Source organism: Salmo salar, chromosome 14 (genome assembly GCF_965601325.2).
Source record: "Salmo salar chromosome 14, fSalSal1, whole genome shotgun sequence".
Lineage (NCBI taxonomy): Eukaryota > Metazoa > Chordata > Actinopteri > Salmoniformes > Salmonidae > Salmo > Salmo salar.
In genome coordinates, this window is record NC_138304.1 from 3061606 (window position 1) to 3087321 (window position 25716).

Genomic DNA, 25716 nt, shown 5'->3' on the forward strand with positions numbered 1-25716 from the left:
TGCTGCCACCCCCGTGCTTCACGGTTGGGATGGTATTCTTCGGCTTGCAAGCCTCCCCCTTTTTCCTCCAAACATAACGATGGTCATTATGGCCAAACAGTCATATTTTTGTTTCATCAGACCAGAGGACATTTCTCCAAAAAGTACAATCTTTGTCCCCATGTGCAGTTGCAAACCGTAGTAGGGCTTTTTTATGCCGGTTTTGAAGCAGTGGCTTCTTCCTTGCTGAGCGGCCTTTCAGGTTATGTCGATGTAGGACTTGTTTTACTGTGGATATAGATACTTTTGTACCGGTTTCCTCCAGCATCTTCACAAGGTCCTTTGCTGTTGTTCTGGGATTGATTTGCACTTTTCGCACCAAAGTACGTTCATCTCTAGGAGACAGAACGCGTCTCCTTCCTGAGTGGTATGATGGCTGCGTGGTCCCATACTATTGTTTGTGCAGATGAACGTGGTACCTTCAGCCATTTGGAAATTGCTCCCAAGGATGAACCACACTTGTGGAGGTCTACAATGGTTTTCTGAGGTCTTGGCTGATTTATTTTTGCTTGACATCATGGGAAAATCAAGAGGCACTGAGTTTGAAGGTACAGTCATGGCCAAAAGTTTTGAGAATGACACAAATATAAATTTTCACAAAGTTTGCTGCTTCAGTGTCTTTAAATATTTTTGTCAGATGTTACTATGGAATACTGAAGTATAATTACAAGCATTTCATGAGTGTCAAAGGCTTTTCTTGGCAATTACATGAAGTTGATGCAAAGAGTCAATATTTGCAGTGTTGACCCTTCTTTTTCAAGACCTCTGCAATCCACCTTGGCATGCTGTCAATTAACTTCTGGGTCACATCCTGACTGATGGCAGCCCATTCTTGCATAATCAATGCTTGGAGTTTGTCAGAATTTGTGGGTTTTTGTTTGTCCACCCACCTCTTGAGGATTGACCACAAGTTCTCAATGGGATTAAGGTCTGGGGTGGTTCCTGGCCATGGACCCAAAATATCGATGTTTTGTTCCCCGGGCCACTTAGTTATCTCTTTTGCCTTATGGTAAGGTGCTCCATCATGCTGGAAAAGGCCTTGTTCGTCACCAAACTATTCCTGGATGATTGGGAGAAGTTGCTCTCGGAGGATGTGTTGGTACCATTCTTTATTCATGGCTGTGTTCTTAGGCAAAATTGTGAGTGAGCCCACTCCCTTGGCTGAGAAGCAACCCCACACATGAATGGTCTCAGGATTCTTTACTGTTGGCATGACACAGGACTGATGGTAGCGCTCACCTTGTCTTCTCCGGACAAGCTTTTTTCCGGATGCCCCAAACAATCGGAAAGGGGATTCATCAGAGAAAATGACTTTACCCCAGTCCTCAACAGTCCAATCCCTGTACCTTTTGCAGAATATTAGTCTGTCCCTGATGTTTTTCCTGGAGAGAAGTGGCTTCTTTGCTGCCCTTCTTGACACCAGGCCATCCTCCAAAAGTCTTCGCCTCACTGTGCGTGCAGATGCACTCACACCTGCCTGCTGCCATTCCTGAGCAAGCTCTGTATTGGTGGTGCCCCTATCCCGCAGCTGAATCAACTTTAGGAGACGGTCCTGGCGCTTGCTGGACTTAATTGGGCGCCCTGAAGCCTTCTTCACAACAATTGAACCGCTCTCCTTGAAGTTCTTGATTATCCGATAAATGGTTGATTTAGGTGCAATCTTACTGGCAGCAATATCCTTGCCTGTGAAGCCCTTTTTGTGCAAAGAAATGATGACGGCACGTGTTTCCTTGCAGGTAACCATGTTGACAGAGGAAGAACAATGATTCCAAGCATCACCCTCCTTTTGAAGCTTCCAGTCTGTTATACGAACTCAATCAGCATGACAGAGTGATCTCCAGCCTTGTCCTCATCAACACTCACAATTGTGTTAACGAGAGAATCACTGACATGATGTCAGCTGGTCCTTTTGTGGCAGGGCTGAAATGCAGTGGAAATGTTTTTGGGGGATTCAGTTCAGTTGCATGGCAAAGAGGGACTTTGCAATTAATTGCAATTCATCTGATCACTCTTCATAACATTCTGGAGTATATGCAAATTGCCATCATACAAACTGAGGCAGCAGACTTTGTGAAAATTAATATTTGTGTCATTCTCAAAACTTTTGGCCATGACTGTAGGCCTTGAAATACATCCACAGGTACAACTCCAATTGACTCAAATTATGTCAATTAGCCTATCAGAAGCTTCTAAAGCCATGACTTCATTTTCTGGAATTTTCCAAGCTGTTTAAAGGCACAGTCAACTTAGTGTATGTAGTCTTCTGACCCACTGGAATTGTGATACAGTGAATTATAAGTTAAATAATCTGTATGTAAACAATTGTTGGAAAAATGACTTGTGTCATGCACAAAGTAGATGTCCTAACCGACTTTCAAAAACTATAGTTTGTTAACAAGACATTTGTGGAGTGGTTGAAAAACGAGTTTTAATGACTCCAACCTAAGTGTATGTAAACTTCCGACTTCAACTGTGTGTCCACTAACATTAGCAACTGTAATTTAATTTCTAGGGTCATTGAGTTTAAATTAAATTGACCGAGAACATAACTACCGCAGCAATACTTTTGTACCTGCCGGCGGGGCGGGATTAACACAGCCTTGAGACTGAAATAACAGCTAGCGAGAAGTGCACCATTTTCAATGACTATTAATGCTTAGCCCAACTAATCAGCTGCGCTCCAGCTGTCCTTGTCATGCGCGCTCCTCGTGTCTTGATATAATAAATGTCTTAATTCTCTTCACAAACAGCAAACTCATCATGCTTATCACATTTCCATGTCTTGACATAAGGTAATTGACCCCCAGAATCATAAAGATATATATATTTCTAACCACTAACCTCTCGATAAAAGCTTATGTGAGAAGATGATCCATCAAGTCAATTGATTAAGGCATAATTCGAATGTCATATATAATTTTCAAACATTCAGTCACTTGTTGATATTTTGCTAACATTATAAAAGGAATATGAACTAGAGGAGACAATGGCCTGTGCTTAAACGTTTATTTTATTTTATTCCAGGTTATCATGTGTTACTTTCGTCCCACCCATCTCTCCTGTAACTTCACCTAGGCTAACATCCAACTAGCATGATACTTGAAACCTATGCTGTCATTTAGTCACTAGTTGACATGTTTGGAACCTTAAACAACTAAACACAACTCTACAACCGAAAAACACTTCCGGGTTCATTTAAAAAAAACGTATATCTCTCAAAATCACTTTTTGTTGATAACTCAGCAAAACATGGTCTGATTTAGCTGTCTTTTTGCAAGGAGGTCGTCCTGCACATTAGGAACGTGCTGACTTCACTATGTCATTTTAGCTTCTGTTTTATCTGAGAAACTGGCCGTTACTTTTGTCCCAGCTCTCTACTACAAAGCAGGTTAGAATGAGTTTTTTTTCAAACACAGAGTTACTGCACTAACTAGGTTGTGTTCTGTATTGTGGTTTTTGAGGCCTACCTTTGATTTTGATTTACAGGTGTCCTTATAAAATATTGTTAACCATTTCACATGTTCTGATTGGACTAAGTTAATTATTTGCTTTCCTCACAATTTATCTGGTTCTAATTGCCTTAAAACATTTGAGGAGGTAATTCACTTCTTCCAGTTTGTATGGTATTTATGGTACTTTTTTACTTCTTCTGATTTGTCAAAAGACAAGCTGCACCTAACCCAATTTGGACGCTGTCTCACAGGATGAATGAAGTTCCCTCTGGGAAAAATTAAGTAATTCAGTTATACTCTATTCTACAGGATTATGAAGTTCCTCTTGAACAAGAAGAAGTTTAAGGAGACTTTGAGACCTTATGATGTCAAGGATGTGATTGAGCAGTACTCTGCCGGCCACCTAGACATGCTCTGTAGAATCAAATACCTCCAGACAAGGTAAGCAGAGTTGGGGTTACATTTTGAGTTGACTGAAATGAACTGAGTCGACATTGAACAGCACCGTAAATTGTATTACCCAAAGCATTTGATTTACAGTGCCAAGTGAAAGTCTACACACCCCTTGCACATTCTTCACAGTTTGCTGTTTTAAATTGAAATCTAAAGAGCGATTACATTTGATGTAATCAAATGTTAATCCCAAAGATACACCAGAATGGCTTTCCAAAAGGTGTTGAGTGTTCCTGAATGGTCCAGTCTCAGTCCTGACTTAAATCTGCTTTAAAATGAGAAACAAGGTTTGAATATTGTTGTCCATCAATGACTCCCAACCAAATGTACTGAGCTGGAGCAATTTTTACAAAAACAATGGGTTTATGTTGCCCTAAGAGTTGTTCAAAGTTAGAATCTTATTCGAAGTGATATAATGATATAATGGCGCCGGAGGGGATGGCTGCCGTTTTACAGGCTCCTAACCAACTATGCTATTTTGTTTGTTTTTTCGTATTGTTTGTAACTTATTTTGTACATATCACATTTTATTGGTCACATGCACGTGTTTAGCAGATGTTATTGCGGGTGTAGCGAAATGCTTGTGTTTCTAGCTCTGACAGTGCAGTAGTATATAACAAGTAATATCTAAAAGTTTCGCAACATATACCCAATACACACAAATCTAAGTAAAGTAATGGAATTAAGAATATATAAATATATGGAGGAGTAATGTCAGAGCCGCATTGACTAAGATACAATAGAATACAGTATATACGTATGAAATGAGTAATGCAAAATATGTAAGCATTATTAAAGTGACTAGTGTTTCATTTATTAAAGTGGCCAGTGATTTCAAATCTATGTATATGGGCAGCAGCCTCTAATGTGCTAGGGATGGCTATTTAACAGTCTGATGACCTTGAGATAGAAGTTGTTTTTCAGTCTCTCGGTCCCAGCTTTGATGCACCTGTACTGACCTCGCCTTCTGGATGATAGCGGGGTGAACAGACAGTGGCTCGGGTGGTTGTTGTCCTTGAGCATCTTTTTGGTCTTCCTGTGACATCGGGTGCTGTAGGTGTCCTGCAGGGCAGGTAGTGTGCCCACGGTAATGTGTTGGGCAGACCGCACCACCCTCTGGAGAGCCCTGCGGTTGCGGGCGGTGCAGGTTCCGTACCAGGCGGTGATACAGCCCGACAGGATGCTCTCAATTGTGCATCTGTAAAGGTTTGTGGGGGTTTTAGGTGCCAAGACAAATTTCTTCAGCCTCCTGAGGTTGAAGAGGTGCTGTTGCACCTTCTTCACTACACTGTCTGTGTGGGTGGGCCATTTCAGTTTGTCAGTGATGTGTACACCGAGGAACTTGAAGCTTTCTACCTTCTCCGCTGCGGTCCCATCGATGTGGATGGGGGGTGCTCCCTCTGCTGTTTCCTGAAGTCCACAATCATCTCCTTTTGTTTTGTTGACATTGAGTGAGAGGTTATTTTCCTGGCACCACACTCCCAGAGCCCTCACCTCCTCCCTGTACCCTGTCTCGTCATTGTTCGTAATCAAGCCTAATACTGTTGTGTCATCTGCAAACTTGATGATTTAGTTGGAGGGATGCTTGGCCACGCAGTCATGGGTGAACGGGGAGTACAGGAGGGGTCTGAGCACGCACCCTTCAGGGGCCCCAGTGTTGAGGATCAGCGAAGTGGACGCGTTGTTTCCTACCTTCACCACCTGGTGGCGGCCCATCAGGAAGTCCAAAATCCAGATGCACAGGGTGGGGTTCAGACCCAGGGCCTCAAGCTTAATGATGAGCTTGGAGGCTACTATGGTGCTGAATGCTGAGCTATAGTCAATGAACAACATTCTTACATAGGTATTTCTCTTGTCCAGATGGGATAGGGCAGTCTGCAGTGCGATGACAATTGCATCATCTGTGGATCTATTGGGGTGGTAAGCAAATTGAAGTGGGTCTAGGGTGACCGGTAAGGTAGAGGTGATATGATCCTTGACTAGTCTCTCAAAGCACTTCATGATGACAGAAGTGACAGATAGTCATTTAGTTCAGTTACCTTTGCTTTCTTGGGTACAGGAACAATCGTGGCCATCTTGAAGCATGTAAGGACAGCAGACTGGGATAGGGAGAGATTGAACATGTCCGTAAACACACCATCCAGCTGGTCTGCGCATGCTCTGAGGACGGGGCTAGGGTTAACACACTTAAATGTCTTACTCACGTTGGCCACGAAGAAGGAGAGCCCACAGTCCTTGGACGCGTCGGTGGCTCCCTGGGGGGTGAGAACAAATGATCCGCTTCGGGAAAGTCGTATTCCTGGTCGTAGTGCTGGTGAGTTACCGCCACTCTGATATCCAATAGTTCTTCACGGTTGTACGTAATAACACCCAAAAAGTTCTGGGCTAATAATGTAAGAAATAATACATGAAAAAAACAACATACTGCAAAGTTTCCTAAGAGCTAGAAGCACGGCAGCCCTCTCTGTCGGCGCCATTTTGTTGTGATCATGATGTTGCTACTACCGTCTCTTATGACCGAAAAGAGCTTCTGGACATCAGAAGAGCGATTACTCACCTCGAACTGGACGAAGATTTTTCTTTATTGAGTTCGACACGAAGGATATACTACTTTCTTCAGACCAGACCCAAATTTTCATCATTCACGTGAAGAAAAGACGGAGAAAAAGGGGTCAGAGGTTAGGGAGCCTTGTAAAGTTTTGTTGGCCAGTGAGTAAACCTCTACTACCGTCTGTACTAATGCAATCGTTGGAAAATCAACTGGAGGATCTACGATTAAGACTATCTTACCAACGGGACATTAAATATCTTATGTTTCACCATGTCGTGGCTGAATGACGACATGGATAATATAGAGCTGGCTGGGTTTTCCATGCATCGGCAGGACAGAGAAGCTACGTCTGGTAAGACGAGGGGCGGGGGTGTGTGTCTATTTGTCAATAACAGCTGGTGCGCGATGTCTAATATTAAAGAAGTCTCGAGGTATTGCTCGCCTGAGGTAGAGTACCTTATGATAAGCTGTAGACTGCACTATCTACAAAGAGAGTTGGTCTATATTGTTCGTAGCTGTCTATTTACCACTACAAACCGATGCTGGCACTAAGACCGGACTCAACCAACTCTATAAAGGCCATAAGCAAACAAGAAAATTCTCATCCAGAAGTGTTGCTCCTAGTGGCCCGGGACTTCAATGCAGGCAAACTTAAATCCGTTTCACCTAATTTCTACCAGCATGTCACGTGTAACCAGAGGGAAAAAAACTCTAGACCACCTTCACTCCACACACAGAGATGCATACAAAGCTCTCCCTCGCCCTCATTTTGGCAAATCTGACCATAATTCTATCCTCCTGATTCCTGCTTACAAGCAAAAACTAAAGCAGGAAGTACCAGTGTGGAAGCTCAATATGGAAGTGGTCAGACGGCGTGGATGCTATGCTAAAGGACTGTTTTGTTAGCACAGACTGGAATATGTTCCGGGATTGATTCAATGGCATTGAGGAGTATACGACCTCAGTCACCGGCTTCATCAATAAGTGCTTTGACTACGTCATCCCCACAGTGACCGTACGTACATATCCCAACCAGAAGCCACAACATACACAGAAACATACTTCACCAAACTAAAGGCTAGAGCTGCCGCTCTCAAGGACACTTAAACAGTGAGGGAAAAAAAGATTTGATCCCCTGCTGATTTTGTACGTTTGCCCACTGACAAAGAAATGATCAGTCTATAATTTTAATGGTAGGTTTTTTTGAACAGTGAGAGACAGAATAACAACAAAAAAATCCAGAAAAACGCATGTCAAAAATGTTATAAATTGATTTGCACTTTTGTCCCTCACTGTAAGAAATCCTGCTACGCCCTCAGGCAAACCATCAAACATGCAAAGTGTCATTACAGCACTAAGATTGAATCCTATGTCATGACATGCCATGGGGGGAGGAACATAGCCCACCCCCCACCCTCTCTCTACACAGTTTTATGACTTTACGACAGGTCATAAATACCTGGTATAAACTGCCATGCAGTATTGAGGGAGAGTCTACCAGAACAAAGAGCTTCTCTTAGTTCAAAACTCCTAATCCCCGAAATGGGAGGACTAAACAATATTGCTACTTTTGAGAATGTGGGATTGGTCCGTGGGTAATTAAAGAACAATCCTGTCAAAGTTGTTTTGTTCTGTGACATCAGGGAAGGACAGGAGAACAACACAACTGTATCTCTTAGTGTACATGTCCCAGCTGTCAGGTTTACATCTAAATATTGTGAAACGTATGTGATTAAATTTGTGAAAAGATGTGATGTTAACCCATATTTTCTTATTTAGGTTTTCATATAAAGTTAAAACCAATATAAAATCAAGTCAGTAACCACACCCACGTGAGCATAGACATTACATCGTCGTCATGGAACTGCCCTTTTTTACACCAGAGTATAAAACCACCCGTGACGAAATGTATATTTCATGCCAAAGAGACCCACGGTAAGCCGGACGTCTCGAATGGTTAAGTCAGAGAACGCCGGGACAGAGTTCCCACATTGGAATGGCTACAATTCTATAGGCCATTGGACACCATACAGCTGTAGTTTTGGCTGCACGACTGGAAATGGTTAAACTCTGAGACTGTTGATGACTACAGAATAAGAGCAAATCTTAGAAGTTACGTAAGTCTAGAACGAGTATACCGACAACCGCCAAAAGTATCCATCCTAACACAACCACGAAAGACATTGTGATTTCTGGGAAAGTTAACAAGAGACTCTGAACTCTACAGGACGATTGAGGATTCCACAGAGAAGACAACAACGACATACGGGTGTAAATATATATATATATAGCTGCCGTTCATGTGCAAAGGATTAGCATTTCAATGGTTATAATTATCCACTGTGTGTAGTGAATCCATTTAGTCTTTCCCGCTTTCTCAGTCCCCACCCCTTTCGTTTGTCTACCAAGCCGTCATATCGGCTTAGCCCTAACCAATATCTACTGTTTGTTTGTTAATGTATTTCTGTGATTAGTTAGTTAGTAAATAAATAATTAAGCCAATTTGTATATTGCTGATTCATTATGGAAACTACGGTTCGTGCAGATAACTAAGAATTTTACGACGCATGGAATGAGAACTGATGAGGTAATAAATCATTAATAGAAGACTAATTGATCAGATATTAAAATATCTGAAGTTATATTTGGAAAATTGTAACTTTTTAATCTCAACATTTTCTGTGGTGCCCCGACTTCCTAGTTAATTAATGTTTACATTATTTGTTTAATTAAACCTAGAGAACTGATTTGATATAAACAAGTATTCACATTTAATGATAGTCCAGGCACGACACCTACTACACCTGCTCTGTTTCTCGTCGGGTGTGGCAGGGCTTGCAAACTATTACAGACTACAAAGGGAAACCCACGAGCTGCCCAGTGACGTGAGCCTACCAGACAAGCTAAACGTCTTTTATGCACCAGCTGTTCAGGATGACTGTATGATCACACTTTCCATAGCCGATGTGAGCAAGACCTTTTAATAAGTCAACATTCACAGTGGTGGAAAAAGTACTCAATTGTCATACTTGAGTAAAAGTAAAGATACCTTAAAAGAAAATGACTCAAGTAAAAGTAAAAGTCACCAAGTAAAATCCTACTTGAGTAAAAGTATTTGGTTTGAAATATACTTAACTATTAAAAGTAAATGGAATTGCTAAAATGTACTTGCGTATCAAAAGGAAAAGTATAAACCATTTCAAATTTCTTATTTTAAGCAAACCAGACAGCACAATTAAAAAAAAAAAATGTTGAGGGATCGTTAGGGGCACACTAACACTCAGACATAATTTAAAAAACTAAGCATTTGTGTTTAGTGAGTCCACCAGATCAGAGGCAGGAGGGATGACCAGGGATGTTCTCTTGATAAGGGTTTGAATCAGACTATTTTTCTGTCAAAATGTAACTAGTGCTTTTGGGTGTCAGGGAAAATGTATGGAGTAAAAAGTACATTATTTTCTTTAGGAATGTAAAAAAAAAAGTTCAAGTTAACAAAAATATAAATAGTAAAGTAAAAATTACCAAATTACCTATTTAAGTAGTACTTTAAAGTATTTTTACTTAAGTACTTTACACCACTGAACTTTCAAAAAGCCTTGGGGACTCCACTAGAGATTCTGGGTTCGAGTCCAGACTCTGTCGCAGCTGGCCGTGACCGGGAGACCCATGGGGCGGCGCACAATTGGCCCAGCGTCGTCCGGGTTAGGGGAGGGTTTGGCCGGCAGGGATGTCCTTGTCACATCGCGCACTAGCGATTCCTGTGGCGGGCCGGGCGCAGTGCACGCTGACACGGTCGGCAGGTGTACGGTGTTTCCTCCGACACATTGATGCGGCTGGTTTTCCGGGTTAAGTGGGCATTGTGTCAAGAAGCAGTGCGGCTTGGTTGGGTCGTGTTTCAGAGGACACATGGCTCTCGACCTTCACCTCTCCCGAGTCCTTACGGGAGTTGCAGCGATGAGACAAGACTGTAACTACCAATTGGATACCACAAAATGGGGAGAAAAAGGGGGTAAAAAAAACCCTGATCCGGATGGATTACCAGGGCGTGTACTCAAAGCATGCGCGGACCAACTGGCTAGTGTCTTCACTGATATTTTCAAACTCTCCCTGATCGAGTCTGTAACACCTACATGTTTCAAGTAGACCACCATAGTCCCTGTGGTGCCCAAGAAAGCAAAGGTAAATTGCCTAAATGGTTACCACTCACGTCGGTAGCCATGAAGTGCTTTGAAGGCTGGTCATGACTCACATCAACACCATCATCATCCCGGAAACCCTAGACCCCTCCTGTACTCCCTGTTCACCCACGACTGCATGGCCAAACACGACTCCAACACCGTCATTAAGTTTTCTGATGACACAACAGTGGCCTGATCACAGACAACGATGAGACAGCATGTAGGAAGGAGGTCAGAGACTTGGCAGTGTGGTGCAAGGACAACAACCTCTCCCGCAATGTGAGCAAGACGAAGCTGATCGTGGACTATAGGAAAAGGCGGGCCGAACAGGCCCCCATTAACATCGACAGGCTGTCATGGAGGGGGTCGAGAGTTTCAAGTTCCTTGGTGTCAACATCACCAACAAACTATCATGGTCCAAACACACCAAGACAATCGTGAAGAGGGCATGACAACAACTTTTCCCCCTCAGGAAACTGAAAAGATTTGGCATGGGTCCCCAGATCCTCAAAAAATTGTAGACGTGACAGTACCTGGTGGACTGGTAGGGGTATGATTCAGAGGAGCGTTGTGGGGTTCCGACTGAGGACATTCTGGATCCCAACATCATCCGTGATTTCCATCTTCGCTGCCCGCTCCTCGTCTTGGGCTGTTCCTCTGGCCGGCGTCGTCCTGCGGCTGGAGGTGTGCATCGGGGGGGGGGGGGGGGGGCGGTACTGTCACGTCTATTCCCGCTCCTCCCCTCTGGTGTTCGATGTCACCGGTTTACTAACAACCGGTCTTGGGAGGGATTGTGCATTCCTGGCGTAACTCGGGCAGTTGTTGTTGCCATCCTGTTCCTGTCCCGCAGGTGTGATGTTCAGATGTACCGATCCTGTGCAGGTGTTGTTACATGTGGTCTGCCACTGCGAGGACGAACAGCTGTCTGTCCTGTCTCCCTGTAGCGCTGTGTTAGGCCTCTCACAGTACGGACATTGCAATTTATTGCCCTGGCCACATCTGCAGTCCTCATGCCTCCTTGCAGCATGCCTAAGGCACGTTCACGCAGATAAGCAGGGACCCTGGTCATCTTTCTTTTGGTGTTTTTCAGAGTCAGTAGAAAGGCCTCTTTAGTGTCCTAAGTTTTCATAACTGTGACCTTAATTGCATACCGTCTGTAAGCTGTTAGTGTCTTTAACGACCGTTCCACAGGTGCATGTTCATTAATTGTTTATAGTTCGTTGAACAATTAATGAACATTTAAACCTTTTACATTTAAACCCTTTACAATGAAGATCTGTGAAGTTATTTTGGAATTTTACGAATTATCTTTGAAAGACAGGGTCCTGAAAAAGACCTGTTTCTTTTTTTGCTGAGTTTATGTTACTTGTTATATTAAACTTACCACCTACTTCTCGACTCCCAGCGTCTTCATTACAGGAAGGCCCAAAAAATAGTCAAATACTCCAGTCACCCAAGTCATAGACTGTTCTCTCTGCTACCTCACGGCAAGCGGTACCGGAGCTCCAAGCCTTCGACCAAAAGGCTCCCATAAGACTGCTGAACAATTAATCAAATGGCCACCCGGACTATTTACATTGATGGCCCCCCCCCCCCTTTGTTTTTTCCACTGCTGCTACTTGCTGTTTAATATCTTTGCATACTCACTTTACCCCTCGACTAACCTGTACCCCCGCACATTGACTCGGTACCGGTACCCCCTGTACATAGCCTCGTTATTGTTATTTTTTTAAAACCATATCACAATATCTGTTCATACTAATGTTATCTGTTCTTGTTTTTCTTCTTTTCAGAATAGACATGATCCTCGCCCCTGGTGCCCCTCTGACCCCGAAACATAAGAAGAGCCAGAACAAACAGAACCCATTTGCCTTTCCAACTCAACAGTCACCAAGGTCTGACTGCAAAAGTCATTTTCTGTCAAAACATTGCCCCACCGTCATACAATTTTGCATTTTTTATACTAATGTGTGGTGCTTGCGTCTTGTACTGCATTGCTCTGATCAAACTGTATTAATCCCTAAATGTGTTGCAGGCATGAGTCCTATCTAGCCAAAGCATCCATTCCAGATGCTGACCAAGACCAAAGCATGATGGGTAGATTTGTCCGAGTGGAGAGACAGGTACATTAATGTACAGAAAATGCCTTATCAGTCCATGTTCAATCCTTTTTCTCCAGTTGTGCTCCTGAGACCTATGTCTCTTATTCAGATGTGCCCTGCACAATACAACACATATACATATTATACCCAAAATATGCATATGCATTTTTTTTAAAACACTGTCATGGGAAACACAAGTAAAACATTATAAATCACCTGCAAAAACAGTTACATTCCTCCACAAATAAGTCCCCAATCAATACTCTAAACTGCCCGAACGGCACCAGAACGTTGATTAAATGTATTTAGAATATTGTTCTAGCAATACGGGGCTTTAAACTCAAAGCAGATTTACCTAGCTCGGTGGAGACCCTAGGAACCTCAAGAGTTAACCAATCCTGTGAACAGGTTAGGCAACTCAGGTGTCTATACTTCAACAGCACAGTTAGGTAAGATGGAAGTTATAAAGTAGGACCTTGTAAATAAAAAGGGAGTAATGTAGAAATCTACAGGTCTTTAGCGAAGTCCAGCCAACCTTTTGATACAGGATGCAGTGATGAGTATCAAAACAGTCACCTGTCTGTAATCCCTGTGGCTCAGTTGGTAGAGCATGGTGTTTGCAACGCCAGCATGGTGTGCCAGGGTTGTGGGTTCGATTCCCACGGGGGGGGCAGTACAAAAAAAAAGAAAATGCATGAAATTAAATGTATGCATTCACTACTGTAAGTTGCTCTGGATAAGAGCGTCTGCTAAATGACTAAAATGTAAAAATGTAAATGTAACAAAACAAAGGGCACGATGGTAGATGGCATCCAAGGGTTTAAGAGTAGTAGCAGCTGCACTTTGATAAATAATGTCATCATAATCAGGAAAAGATCAAAAGGTTGACTGAATAATCTGCTTCCTACTGCTTAGAGAAAGGATCTGTTTCTGTAGAAAAAGCCAACTTTAAATCTTAGCTTCTTAACCAGCTCATCTATATGTTTTTTTTAAACGTCAAATCCATATCAATCCAAATGCCTAATTATTTATATGCGGGAACACTTTCAATTGGAGATCCATCTAATGAGTGAACATGCAGTTCATCTGAAACATTCTTGCAATGATTTTAAAACAACATGTAAGGGGACAATACTCTCCAAAATCAAAGTTTGTCAGAGGTTTTCAGACCTCAAAAGTGGTCTCATGTAACACAATTCCAAATTAATGGAAGGAGAAGGTTAGGAAATGTAGATTTTTGGGACATTGGATTGCAGATAGGTAGGGAAATTGAGAGGCAGGTAGACAATAATCCATTTATACTGAACAAAATTTTAAACACAACATGCAACAATTTCATTTTTTTTTACTGAGTTATAGTTCAAATAGGGAAATCAAATCAAATGTTATTTGTCACATGCACCGAATACAACAGATGTAGACCTTACCGTGAAATGTTTACTTACAAAAACAATGCAGTTTAAAGAAAATAGAGTTTAGAAAATATTTACTGAATAAACTAAAGTAAAAAAATAATATTTACAATTAAATAAATATAATACAAATGTTTTGAAATTAAATAAAACATGTAAAGATAAAAAAAACATGAATACAATAAAATAACAAATCAAATAACAATTGAAATAAATTCATTAGGCCCTAATCTATGTATTTTACATGATTGGCAGGGGCGCAGCCATGGGTGGACCTGGGAGGGAGTAGGCTCACTCACTGGGGAGCCAGGCTCACTCACTGGGGAGCCAGGCCCAGCCAATCAAAATTAGTTTTACCACACAAAAGGGCTTTATTGCAGACCGAAATACTCCTCAGTTTCATCAGCTGTCCAGGTGGCTGGTCTTAGCCATCTGGACAGCTGATGAAACTGGTGGTAGAGAAATGGAGAAAATAATATTAAATTCTCTGGCAACAGCTCTGGTGGACATTCCTGCAGTCGGCATGCCAATTGTACACTTTCTCAAAACTTGAGACATCTGTGGCATGTGACAAAACTGCACATTTTAGTGGCCTTTTGTCCCCAGCACAAGGTTCTTGATATGCCACACCTGTCAGGTGGATGGATTATCTTGGCAAAAGAGAAATGCTAATTAACAGGGATGTAAACAAATGAGAGAAATAAGCTTTTTGTGCATATGGAACATTTTGGTGTTCCATTTCGGTGTTCCACATCATTTTGGTGTTCCACACCCTTTTTGGTGCTATTTAGAACCCTTTGCAGAGGGTTTTTCAAATAACCGTAGGTAAATTGTTCTACATAGAATCTTCTATGAAGGGTTCTACCAATAACCCTTTTATCATCTAAAGGTTTTTCCTAGAACCCTATGAAGGGTCCTTTCCGAGAACCCTTTCATCTTTGAAGGGTTCTTCCTTGAACCCTCCGTGTAGGGTTCCAACAGCCTTATTAGCCTTTAAAATTTAACTAATTGTGACAATCTATAACATATCATAAGGCCTTTCTTTGATGGCCTTGTTGTACCCTAACACAGTTGTGTGAGGAAACTCCTGGTTTACAGGTCATATCATGCCTGCAAGTCACATTATGCTGGCTTGCGAAGTGATATGTTATTCCTATTAGAATCCAGCCTGAGTGAGGATATCCAACAATTGGACATTTTAATCACCCGCAACCTGCTTTCAGAATAACTGCCGGGGTAGAGAGGCTGGAGTAATGAGACTACCTAACTCATCTAAACTGGAACAACCATCTCAGTAGCGGGTGCAGTAAGTCCAACTATTAAGAGATTCGATTAGTTTAGAGTATTTTTTTATTTATTGTAGCATAAGATTAATCAACCACTCAATGTACATGCAAAAACACAGATTTTGAAACAAACAATTCTGAAAATCAACCTACAATAGAGCAATACGATTGTGATGGGCGATTGTTTGAGAGTTTTACTCTGCAAAGAGTAAAAATTACACTAAATTACACACTCAACTCTGGCTATTAAAGACATGCTCTGGAACTTTGGCGACTAGTAAGTATTTTTTAAACCTCACGCTTTTGGCTGGATGTGTCAATGTGTAGTTCATACATACGTGATCTATGAGCATGAGCTATCCCTAGTTTAAAAGTGACTGTTTACTGGAAGCTGTACAGCACCATTTTCCCTTAAATTGTCGCCCCACGTGCGCCAGCCTCATAGCAATTAGAGTTCCAGCCAATGAGGTTCAGCCACTTGCCATTTGAGTGACAGCTAGCAAGATGCACACACAGTAGAGCGAAAGAGAATGCAATGGCACATATGTGATGTAGTATGCAATTTTTAGTGGCCACTTTTAGCTCGTGAGCGCTACTTTCAAAACTACTGGCTAAAAAGTATACAAAAGTACCGGAGAATCTCTAACACCAACACTGGGAATATTTTACACCACTGTGTTAAATTAATTTAACTTCTGAATCAACACTAGAAATGTTAGATAGAAAAATCAACACAATGTCAAATTGGCCAATTTGCTGTGTACCATACAATACACTGCTGGTTGACTCATACTCTACTCTCTGCAAAATAAAATACTAATTTGAAAGACATAAATCATGGCAAAGATATCAACTATGTCAGTACTGTATATGTAAAATGATTAAGGGAATACCAGAAGCATGCACAAAAAGTCCCATATAGGTATAGTTTTAAAACATTCTCACACCTATCTTTGTAAACATATCAGATTGGCACTAATGCTCAGAAACTGATGCTCAAGCACTGATGCTCAGGCACTGATGCTCAGGCACTAATGCTCAGGCACTATTTAAAAGAGAAAAAAATATGTATATGTCGAACCCTTCTATCCTTCCAAAGAAGCATCAAAGAACCCCTTCTTCCAAAAATAGTTATTAGAATGAAAAAGATTCCAGGTAGAACCCTTTGCCTTACAAGGAACCCTCGTCTCCAAGAAAGGGGTCTTCAGCTGAAAATTGACCTTTGTAGAACCCTATCCCTCAGTAGAACCCTTTTGGAACCCTTTTTTCTAAGAGTGTAGGATTGTAGTAGTTCCAGTATGTAGGTGAGTAACTGTTGTGTGGTCTCAGGTGGAGGACATGGAGAAGAAGCTGGACTTTCTGGTGGACATGCACATCCAGCACACTGAGCACCTTCAGGTGGACTCGGCCGGCGCCGCCCACATGACCACGGAGCCCCTTGACCATGTGACAGGCAACACGGGCTCTGACGGCAAGGAGGGCTGTGGCTACACTGAGATCCGCCGGGTCTTCTTCAACTACACCGAGACATGCCCCAAAATGTCCTACCAGGTGCCTGTGAGCAAAGTGATGCCTTACTACAGCTACCGCAGGGAGCCCAGTGCTGCAGCTGGAGGGGCGGAAGGAGTTGGGGGACTGGGGCTGCCTGGGGGTGGCTACATCCCCCCTGACCATCAAGTCCCACCTGGCCACCACCTAGCCCCGATACCTACCTACACAGAGCGGCCCAACGTACTCCCCATCAGCTCACTCGTGGACACCCAGGTGGCTGGACGGGATGGAGGGCATGGGCCACAAAGTCCCTACACGGAGCACCTCACGCTGGGGCTGGGCAGGACCATGGGGCAGAGAGCGGTGACGGACACTTCGCCGCTATCCATGCTCTCTGTGAACCACGAGGAGCTGGAGCGCTCACCCAGCGGGTTCAGTATATCGGGGGAGCGCGAGGATAGGGAGGACCCCACGCTGGGGACAGCAGGGGGGTCGGGAAGGTTGCAGGACAGCCGTTACCTGGCAGAGGGGGAGACAGACACAGACACGGAACCCTTCACGCCCAGCGGGGGTGGGGGGCAACTCCCCATGTCATCCACAGGAGAGGGCTTCCCTGATTCTGTATGGAACACACCGCCCTGAGTCGCACCTCATTTTTATTCCTTAATCTTACACCTCTTCACCAACCTTATTTAGTTTCAGTCAAATTGACAACCTTAAGCCCCTAAACCCATGCCTCTAAAAGCCAATTGTCTTTGGGTTAAACGGACATCACTGAACTCAACCTCATGTGCGAGTTCAATCGGCACGTCAATTATTTTGGGTGACCCCAATTCAATCCGGATGTAATTGACTCTGAAAGCTGAGTCAATTTGGTTTACACCCTACACTCGTTGTGTGACCCAATGGCCCAGAGAAAGCTAAGGTCTCAAGACTGCGTACACACACGAAAAGGAAAGACACCGTTTGAATAGTTAACAGACTTTGTACAGTACAGCGCACTCATCACAACATACATAACGCTAAGATGAAAAATAAATATAGCATTAATATAAATATATACACCCAACCTTTATCGCTGCAAAGCAAACCGCACTGCATGTACCGCATGCAATTTTATGTCGTAGACCCTGCAATGTTCAGGTTTCAGGAAAAAGAAAACAATTTTGAATGGTACTTATAAATACTGTCATTTTTTGTAATACTTATTTTTTTATATAAATACATTTAATTTTTTTTGCATGGTTTGCATGATGATGCACCATTTACAGACAGTTGACCTGGATATTTTTAACAAAGTCTCCTGTCTCATTCTTTAGTACGGTACATGTGTTGCTTACTAATGTATGTGTGAGTTGGGAAAAGAATGACAAGCCAGAGAGAAAAGACAACTTCTGCTTCCTTTTTGTCAATAGACAATATAGGGATGCCCCTTCTTTCATGCTGTGCGGTTTTTGAAAGGTTGTTTTAGTTCCTATCAGAAATACATTGAAACATAAAATCATAGTCATTAATTCACTATTATCCTTAAATGAGAGACAACTCTTCCTCTTTGACACACCACAGATTTATTTGGCATACAGTAGTTTTTGCATCTTAAAAAAACTTGTAATGACACATTCAGGACAACTCAAGTAAGTTCTGTGATGAGGCATGGTAAGAACCAATTCTTGCATGATAAGTTACAGACCTGACAGATCATTTGGCAGATAGGCTTAAAGTGAATTTGCACATGCCACGTCTAGATTAGAATAAACGGTTATCTAGCAAGATTGCATCACAAATTCTGATTCCATAATTTAAAGAATACATAATAATATTGTATGTACTTAGACTTATGGCAAAACACTATATAAATAGTACAATATCTGAAAACAGCTAGAATAATACCATAATATGACATATGTCTATGCCATAAATATATAATCTACATAGTATGTAAAATGAGAACAGTGACAATATCATTATATTTTAACAGAATGTAATGACAAGTGTAGCATGATGTAGGTCAACTTTAACGATAAGTGAAAAAATTGTGTAATGTCTTATTTTATTACTGAGAGCAGATTGGAAAATAAATCACAGTGATGTGAATCACTTGAAGAAATATGAACAAAAATGTCCCCCTCACAAATGGAACATTGAAGTTTTTTGTGTTTTTCCAAAATTGTTTATTTTCTTTTTGGTTTAAAAGGGAAAATGCCGTTTCTTTGTAGATGTCAATCCAGTGGGAAAAACTGTTTGCGATTACGTCATTATGCTGTCTTTTATGACGCCCTAGTCTGATGAAGTTTTGCTAACGTCTTTTAAACAACCAGAGAAGTATAATCTGACCAGATAACAAAAATGTATTGGAACGAAACAAAATGGCTTTATCTGGTTGTAATCTGGTTATATGGCATCTTCTCAACCAGACATACAGCATCCAGACAAAGTCTTTAAGACTTGCCAAATGTTAGACTCAAAGGTTTATCTATCGACATGTTTATATTTTACAATACAGATTGAATTGATAGAACAGATTAAAGACACAAATACAAAATGTAAATAATTCTTAATTTTAAACAATGTTTTAAGTGAGAAGTAGACATTGCTCTGACCCCGAAAAAGAAAGGAAATTCACATGAGCACCACAATGCCTACTCTACCCATGCTCTACCAAGGTTTTTCAGCAAACAGCTTTGACCTACTACAGTAGCTATGATGGTCTATTGTACTTCAAACAATGTGTATGCAGGTTGCTTAGGATTCAAACCTTCTCAAACAGCCTCCTGTAATTCATAGTCTTAGAATTGGTGCTCCCACTATAAGGTGATTTGTACCGCATTCAACTTCAAATATTGGCAGTGATATTGTAACCTTTAATTTGGCCTCTGCCAAAAGATCAGCCTTAATGCCACAGGTGATGTGCTTGCATAACTGCAAGTGTTGCTGGTTTAAATCCTGTTCTGTTTGCTGTAGCCCTTTAACGCCCTAAGGTCGATGTCTGCGCCCCTGCGGAAATCTAATTAGCATTAAAAAAATCCCCATAGAAATCAGTCAGTTTGAGCTAGAGATATATATGTAAAACCTCCACATTTGTGGTGAAAGGTGACAGAGATGGAGCAGCGTTTGTCAGACCATGAAACATCCAGAAAATCAGTCTTCTCACAAAATCGTCTCTAGCGGCCAAACTATTATGACCACTCTATGGAAAGAAGAGACTCTCACGAACATGATGGTGTTCTCCGTTTTGCTCTACGGCCCCAACAAGCGTCTTGTCTGAAGTCGGTACAGCCGATCTGCCAACTTCTGTCTGTAGCGTCCGCTCAGTTTGGGCTACACACTTATAGGACCCCTCTGTGTAACGGTGAGACTCGCACAAACATGTTGGTTGTTTTGCTCTAGGACGCCCACAGGCCTCACAAGACTCGTCTGAAGGTCCCCCAGTACCAGTTGAAAAAATGAATGGAAGTATATATATGGAGACTGTTTAGTGACAAAAATAAGGGGTGCATGTTTTTACATGTTTTTTAAAAAAAATTACATTTCCTGATCTTTCTTATATGTGACCGACTGGCTCAAATCGGTCTTAAGTAGCAAAATTTGACATTGTGTTTTTTTTACATTAGAGAAGAGTAAAGACTACAACATGGTATATAATACACTACATTTTTGAGGAACAATGGGAAAGTAATTATGCTTTGAAAGTTGATAAACTTGTACTCACTTTTGAAAAATGGCCTTTGAATGTTTTGGTACCTAGAGTGAAGAGCTATTCTTTGTCTACACCCATTCAGCATCGTTCACACCCTCTTAAGCTTTAGCCCCACCCATCTCGTTTCGATCTCGGAGCACACACTTGACGCTCTGGCCAATGATTTGTTTACCTCTAGATAACATGAAAACAGCCTAACCAGCTCTGCTGGCAACAATTTCATTACGCTTTTTTGCTGACGTTTACTGACACCGGCCATTTTCAACTGGTGTGTGTTCGTAAATTCAGTTATTCAGCGCTCTGGCGTACTCAGACTGAATTTACGAAAGCACCTGAAATTGATCATTTTGTTAAGTCATGTAGCTAGGTAGCTAGGTAAACAACGTGTAAGATCATACACGTCACGTAACGTTAGCTAGCAAGCCACCCATCTAAAGTTTGCTAGTTAAACAACAATGAACATAGTGCCAAATCATGTCGTTACTACCCTGCATGAATCAGCTGGGACCTAACCAACCAGGTTCAATGTTAGCTAGCTAACATTAGGCTCTAACTAGCCATGCAAGCAGCTCTGGGATACGAATAATAACATCATACACGTAACATTTGCTAGGGAGCCAGCCAGCTATCGTCAGCTAGCTAGCTAACAGTACACTTTAGCTTGAAATTAAACCACTTTGTCAAAATTTGAAATGTGTAATATCTGAAAATATAGCTAGCTAGACTATACATCATCAGGCATGATGGAAACGTCTCCCTGTCACGGATGCCATTCCACGGTTGCCCTTATTTTGAAGATGTAATCCAGAGACAGGTGTTTTCTCCATCTCTTTAGCTATCATACTCTAATTCCACTGATTTCAAAACTCGATCCTCCAGAAAGTGGAGATCAACACTTATGCAGCTCCACTACACGATACATTTTTATTTTAAAGCCCAGTTCGACAGGATTACCAACACAGACTGACCAGCTCAAATAGACAGTAATCCTGTTGAACTCGGCTTTTAAAAAAAAATGTATCATGTAGTGGAGCTGCATAAGTGTTGATCTCCACTTTCTGGAGGATCGAGTATTGCAATCAGTGGAATTAGAGTATGGCAGACCAATCTGAACTCCTCTCTCGGCATGTCCAGCCCACTCATTATCTCAGCCAATCATGGCTAGCAGGAAGATTGCTGTTTTTTTCTGTGGCTTAACCAACTGGGCTCATAATTTAACAATTGTATTTGTATTTACAGATGGCATACACGTTTGTTGTTAAGGCACATGAAAGTTCACATGTTTCAGAAGGCATTTCTGCTAAAAATCGCATTTTGATTTAAAAAAAAAGTTTACATTCAAATGGCTCTCCTGTGAAGTAGTGACCCGCGACAATTGGCCCTGCGTCGTCCGGGTTAGGGGAGGGTTTGGCCGGCCGGGATGTCCTTGTCCCATTGCGCTGTAGCGACTCCTGTGGCGGGCCAGGCGCATGCATGCTGACACGGTCACCAGGTGTACGGTGTTTCCTCCTACACATTGGTGCTCTCGACCTTCGCCTCTACCGAGGCCGTACGGGAGTTGCAGCGATGGGACAAGACAATTGGATATGACGAAAAGGGGGTAATAAATATAGATAAATAAAATTATTTTAAAAAGTTGTGAATGGGTATAATTTGTATAGATAAAACGTATAATAGTATTATTTAAAATTGCATCGGGCCGCTTCTGGGGGGATTCTGGTAAGATGCCGGCAAAGTCGGCTGAAACGGCCTGATGTAATTGGGCCGATTTTGGGCAGTCCGACACCCGATTCCGGGCTGATTCAATCAGTTCCGGCCCCCCGGAAGAGGGCCGCTTCTGGGCCGATTCCTCATTGCAAGCTGGATAGGTCAGCAGTTTACACAGATGACGTCAGTCTTATATATAAAAAATAGCTAGCTCGCTTTCCTTGCTTGTTGGTTAGCGATCTAGCCAACGTTAGCTCTCGTCTGACTGGTATAACGTTACATTAGATAGCTAGCTATCTACAGCTACAAAAACACATTCATTGGCTTATCAAATCGCAAACATCTCACTGATAACAACCAACCCATTTTTTCATGTTAGACAATTATCTGTATGCATTTATTGATTAAGCTCAGCTTGAATACCAACATATCTACAGTTGCCTAGGTTTGTTCTCAACCACTTATTATGCTTGGTACAGCCAGCCAGCTGTGTTATTGAGTTGCTGAGCAACCTAGTTGCTGGGCCCGGTTTTAGATAGAACTCTGAGATTGGGTTGAAAAATATGTTAGCATTGTTAGAAATGCTACAAAAAGTTAGCACCTCCTTGTTTCTCTATTGACACGTGAGAGTGATAAATTATACATTTAATCAGAACTGTTGCACAAACATAGTCAGTCCGAAAGGGGGCAAGTCTAATGGTCACTTTATGGACGCTGTATTCTCATTCTTATCCGACGCCAAGATCTTGAGCTAATTGGGTCGTGCCAGAAGATACCGACCCTACCATTACGCTTGTTTACACTGAGATGCACTGGGGTCGGAACACAATCTTGGTTACATTAAGACACTGTGGACCCGGCGTGAGATATTGGTCAGAAAATGTACCTCAATGCAAGGATGGGACTTGCCACTGTACTCCAAATTTGACCTTCCATGAAAACTTCATCCTCAATAAATATTATATTTTTTCCTAATGCTAATGACCCTGTTAAAAATCCGGTATGTGATTTTCGGTAAGGGCTGAACGGATCATGACCAGAGGCGGGGGAGTGTTGTGTACCTCCGATCAGGTTAATTTAGGAAGTTTCTTCAACATTGGTGTAATATTGGCTTAGAAAAACTTTAGGGAGATTTTTATTTAACATGGAGTTTAAACCAATCCTATACTATAGTCACGCCTATAATATCGCATACCACTTTACTGTCTGTCAGATAATACAGCAAATAAGAATTAGTTTATTGATTAACGATGTAGAGTACCAGCTCTGCATTGTGCCTTCAAATCATTTCTGGCTAATAAAGAAGTAAGTACCTTACTGAAATAGTTGTCCATTCAAATGGGCAAACACAGATTTTAAAAATATATACTTTCTCAATAAATAATTTTTCTAGGACTGTCTGTGAGTGTTCTGAGTGGGAGGGGAAAACTGAAACCTAGCTGTTATTGGCAGAGAGGTTTGGAACTGTCTGTTATTCGATAACCATGGAAAGCCGAAACTGCTGCCCATGCAAACCTGCTGATTAGAAGGCCCGGTATGAATTGTATTTTAAACCAGCAACTATCATAAATAACACTGTCAATTTTATTTTACACTTTTACAATGTTAGTTTCATCAGCTGTTGGTACAATATGATACAAAACACTGGAAAAACATAATTTTGACCACACTGCAGTTGTGATGTGTCCCCAATGTAATTTTCCATTAAAAGGTTTCAATAGCTCTGCATTAGAACACATCCCACACTATTTGCAAAATTTGAGTGTCCATTTGGCAAATGTAATTTTTTTCCCCATTAAAATGTAATTACTACGTTTGTAGACAATGTTATTGAAACAGCTCCTGAATTGGATTATCTTTTTGAGTTACATTGTGAATCTTGTCCATCACGTGGGCAGAAAGACAATTCATCCAATTCAGATTTGTGTAATCACAGCAAGTCCTGGAACAGCTTTGGGATTTACCCATTCACCAAATAGTGCTTGTATGCTTACAATCAAGGAGAGGTTTAATGGATCTACAACAAAATTCCATATTCTATTTCTCACAAATCATATTTTAGCAACTGTTACTTCTGACAAGCTAACTAAATTAAATTGAATAACTGATGTGAGCACATCTTTGTCAAATTCAAGATGATTGAATTCAGTAAAAATTTCTGTTGGTATTAATATCACTCCATAGTCTTCAGATCAAATTGTATTTGTCACATGCGCCAAATACAACAGGTGAAGACCTTACAGTGAAATGCTTACTTGCAAGCCCTTAACCAACAATGCCGTTTTAAGAAAAATAAGTGTTAAAGTATTTACTAAAATAAACTGTAAATAAAACTAAAGAAGAAAAATAACTAATAATAGTCGAGGTAATATGTACGTAGAGGTAAAGTGACTTAGCACGGATAATAAACAGAGAAGCAGCAGCGAAAAGATGGGGGACAATGCAAATAGTCCAGGTAGCCATTTAATTAGCTGTTCAGGAGTCTTATGGCTTGGGGGTAGAAGCTGTTAAGAAGCCTTATGGACCTAGACTTGGCAGTCCAGTGCCGCTTGCCGTGCGGTAGCAGAGAGAACCATCTATGACTAGGGTGGCTGGAGTCCTTGACAATTTTTAGGGCCTTCCTCTGACACCGCGTGGTATAGATGTCCTGGATGGCAGGAAGCTTGGCCCCAGTGATGTACTGGGCAGTACACACTACCCTCTGTATAGTGCCTTGCGGTCGGAGGCCAAGCAGTTGCCATACCAGACGGTGATGCAACCAGTCAGGATGCTCTCGAAGGTGCAGCTGTAGAACTTTTTGAGGATCTGAGGACCCATGCCAAATCTTTTGTCTCCTGAGGGGGAATAGGCATTGTCGTGGCCTTTTCACAACTGTGTTGGTGTGTTTGGACCATGATAGTTTGTTGGTGATGTGGACACCAAGGAACTTGAAGCTCTCAACCTGCTCCACAACAGTCCCGTCGATGAGGATGGGGGCGTGCTCGGTCCTCCTTTTCCTATACTCCACAATCATCTCCTTTGTCTTGATTACGTTGAGGGATAGGTTGTTATCCTGGCACCACACTGCCAGATCTCTGACCTCCTTATAGGCTATCTCATCGTTGTCGGTGATCAGTCCTACCATTGTTGTCGTCGGCAAACTTAATGATGGTGTTGGAGTCGTCCTTGGTCATGCAGTCATGGGTGAAAAGGAAGTACGGGAGGGGACTGAGCACGCACCCCTGAGGGACCCCCGTGTTAAGGATCAGATTGGCAGATGTGTTGTTACCTATCCTTTCCACCTGGGGATGGCCCGTCAGGAAGTCCAGGATCCAGTTGTAGAGAGAGGTGTTTAGTCCCAGGGTCCTT

General features: G+C 41.9%; 1 protein-coding gene across 1 annotated transcript in view; it reads left to right on the forward strand.

Annotated features, from left to right (window-relative positions):
• kcnq3 (potassium voltage-gated channel, KQT-like subfamily, member 3) overlaps positions 1-19085 on the forward strand; it is a 169646-nt gene extending 150561 nt beyond the window's left edge. Inside the window, exons 13-16 of the mRNA XM_045693793.2 lie at positions 3801-3932; positions 12467-12568; positions 12709-12796; positions 16803-19085. Of these exons, the coding sequence (XP_045549749.2) occupies positions 3801-3932; positions 12467-12568; positions 12709-12796; positions 16803-17606 (1126 nt within the window). The 3' untranslated portion in view covers positions 17607-19085. The remainder of the gene's footprint in view (positions 1-3800; positions 3933-12466; positions 12569-12708; positions 12797-16802) is intronic.
• Positions 19086-25716: the final 6631 nt, after the last annotated feature.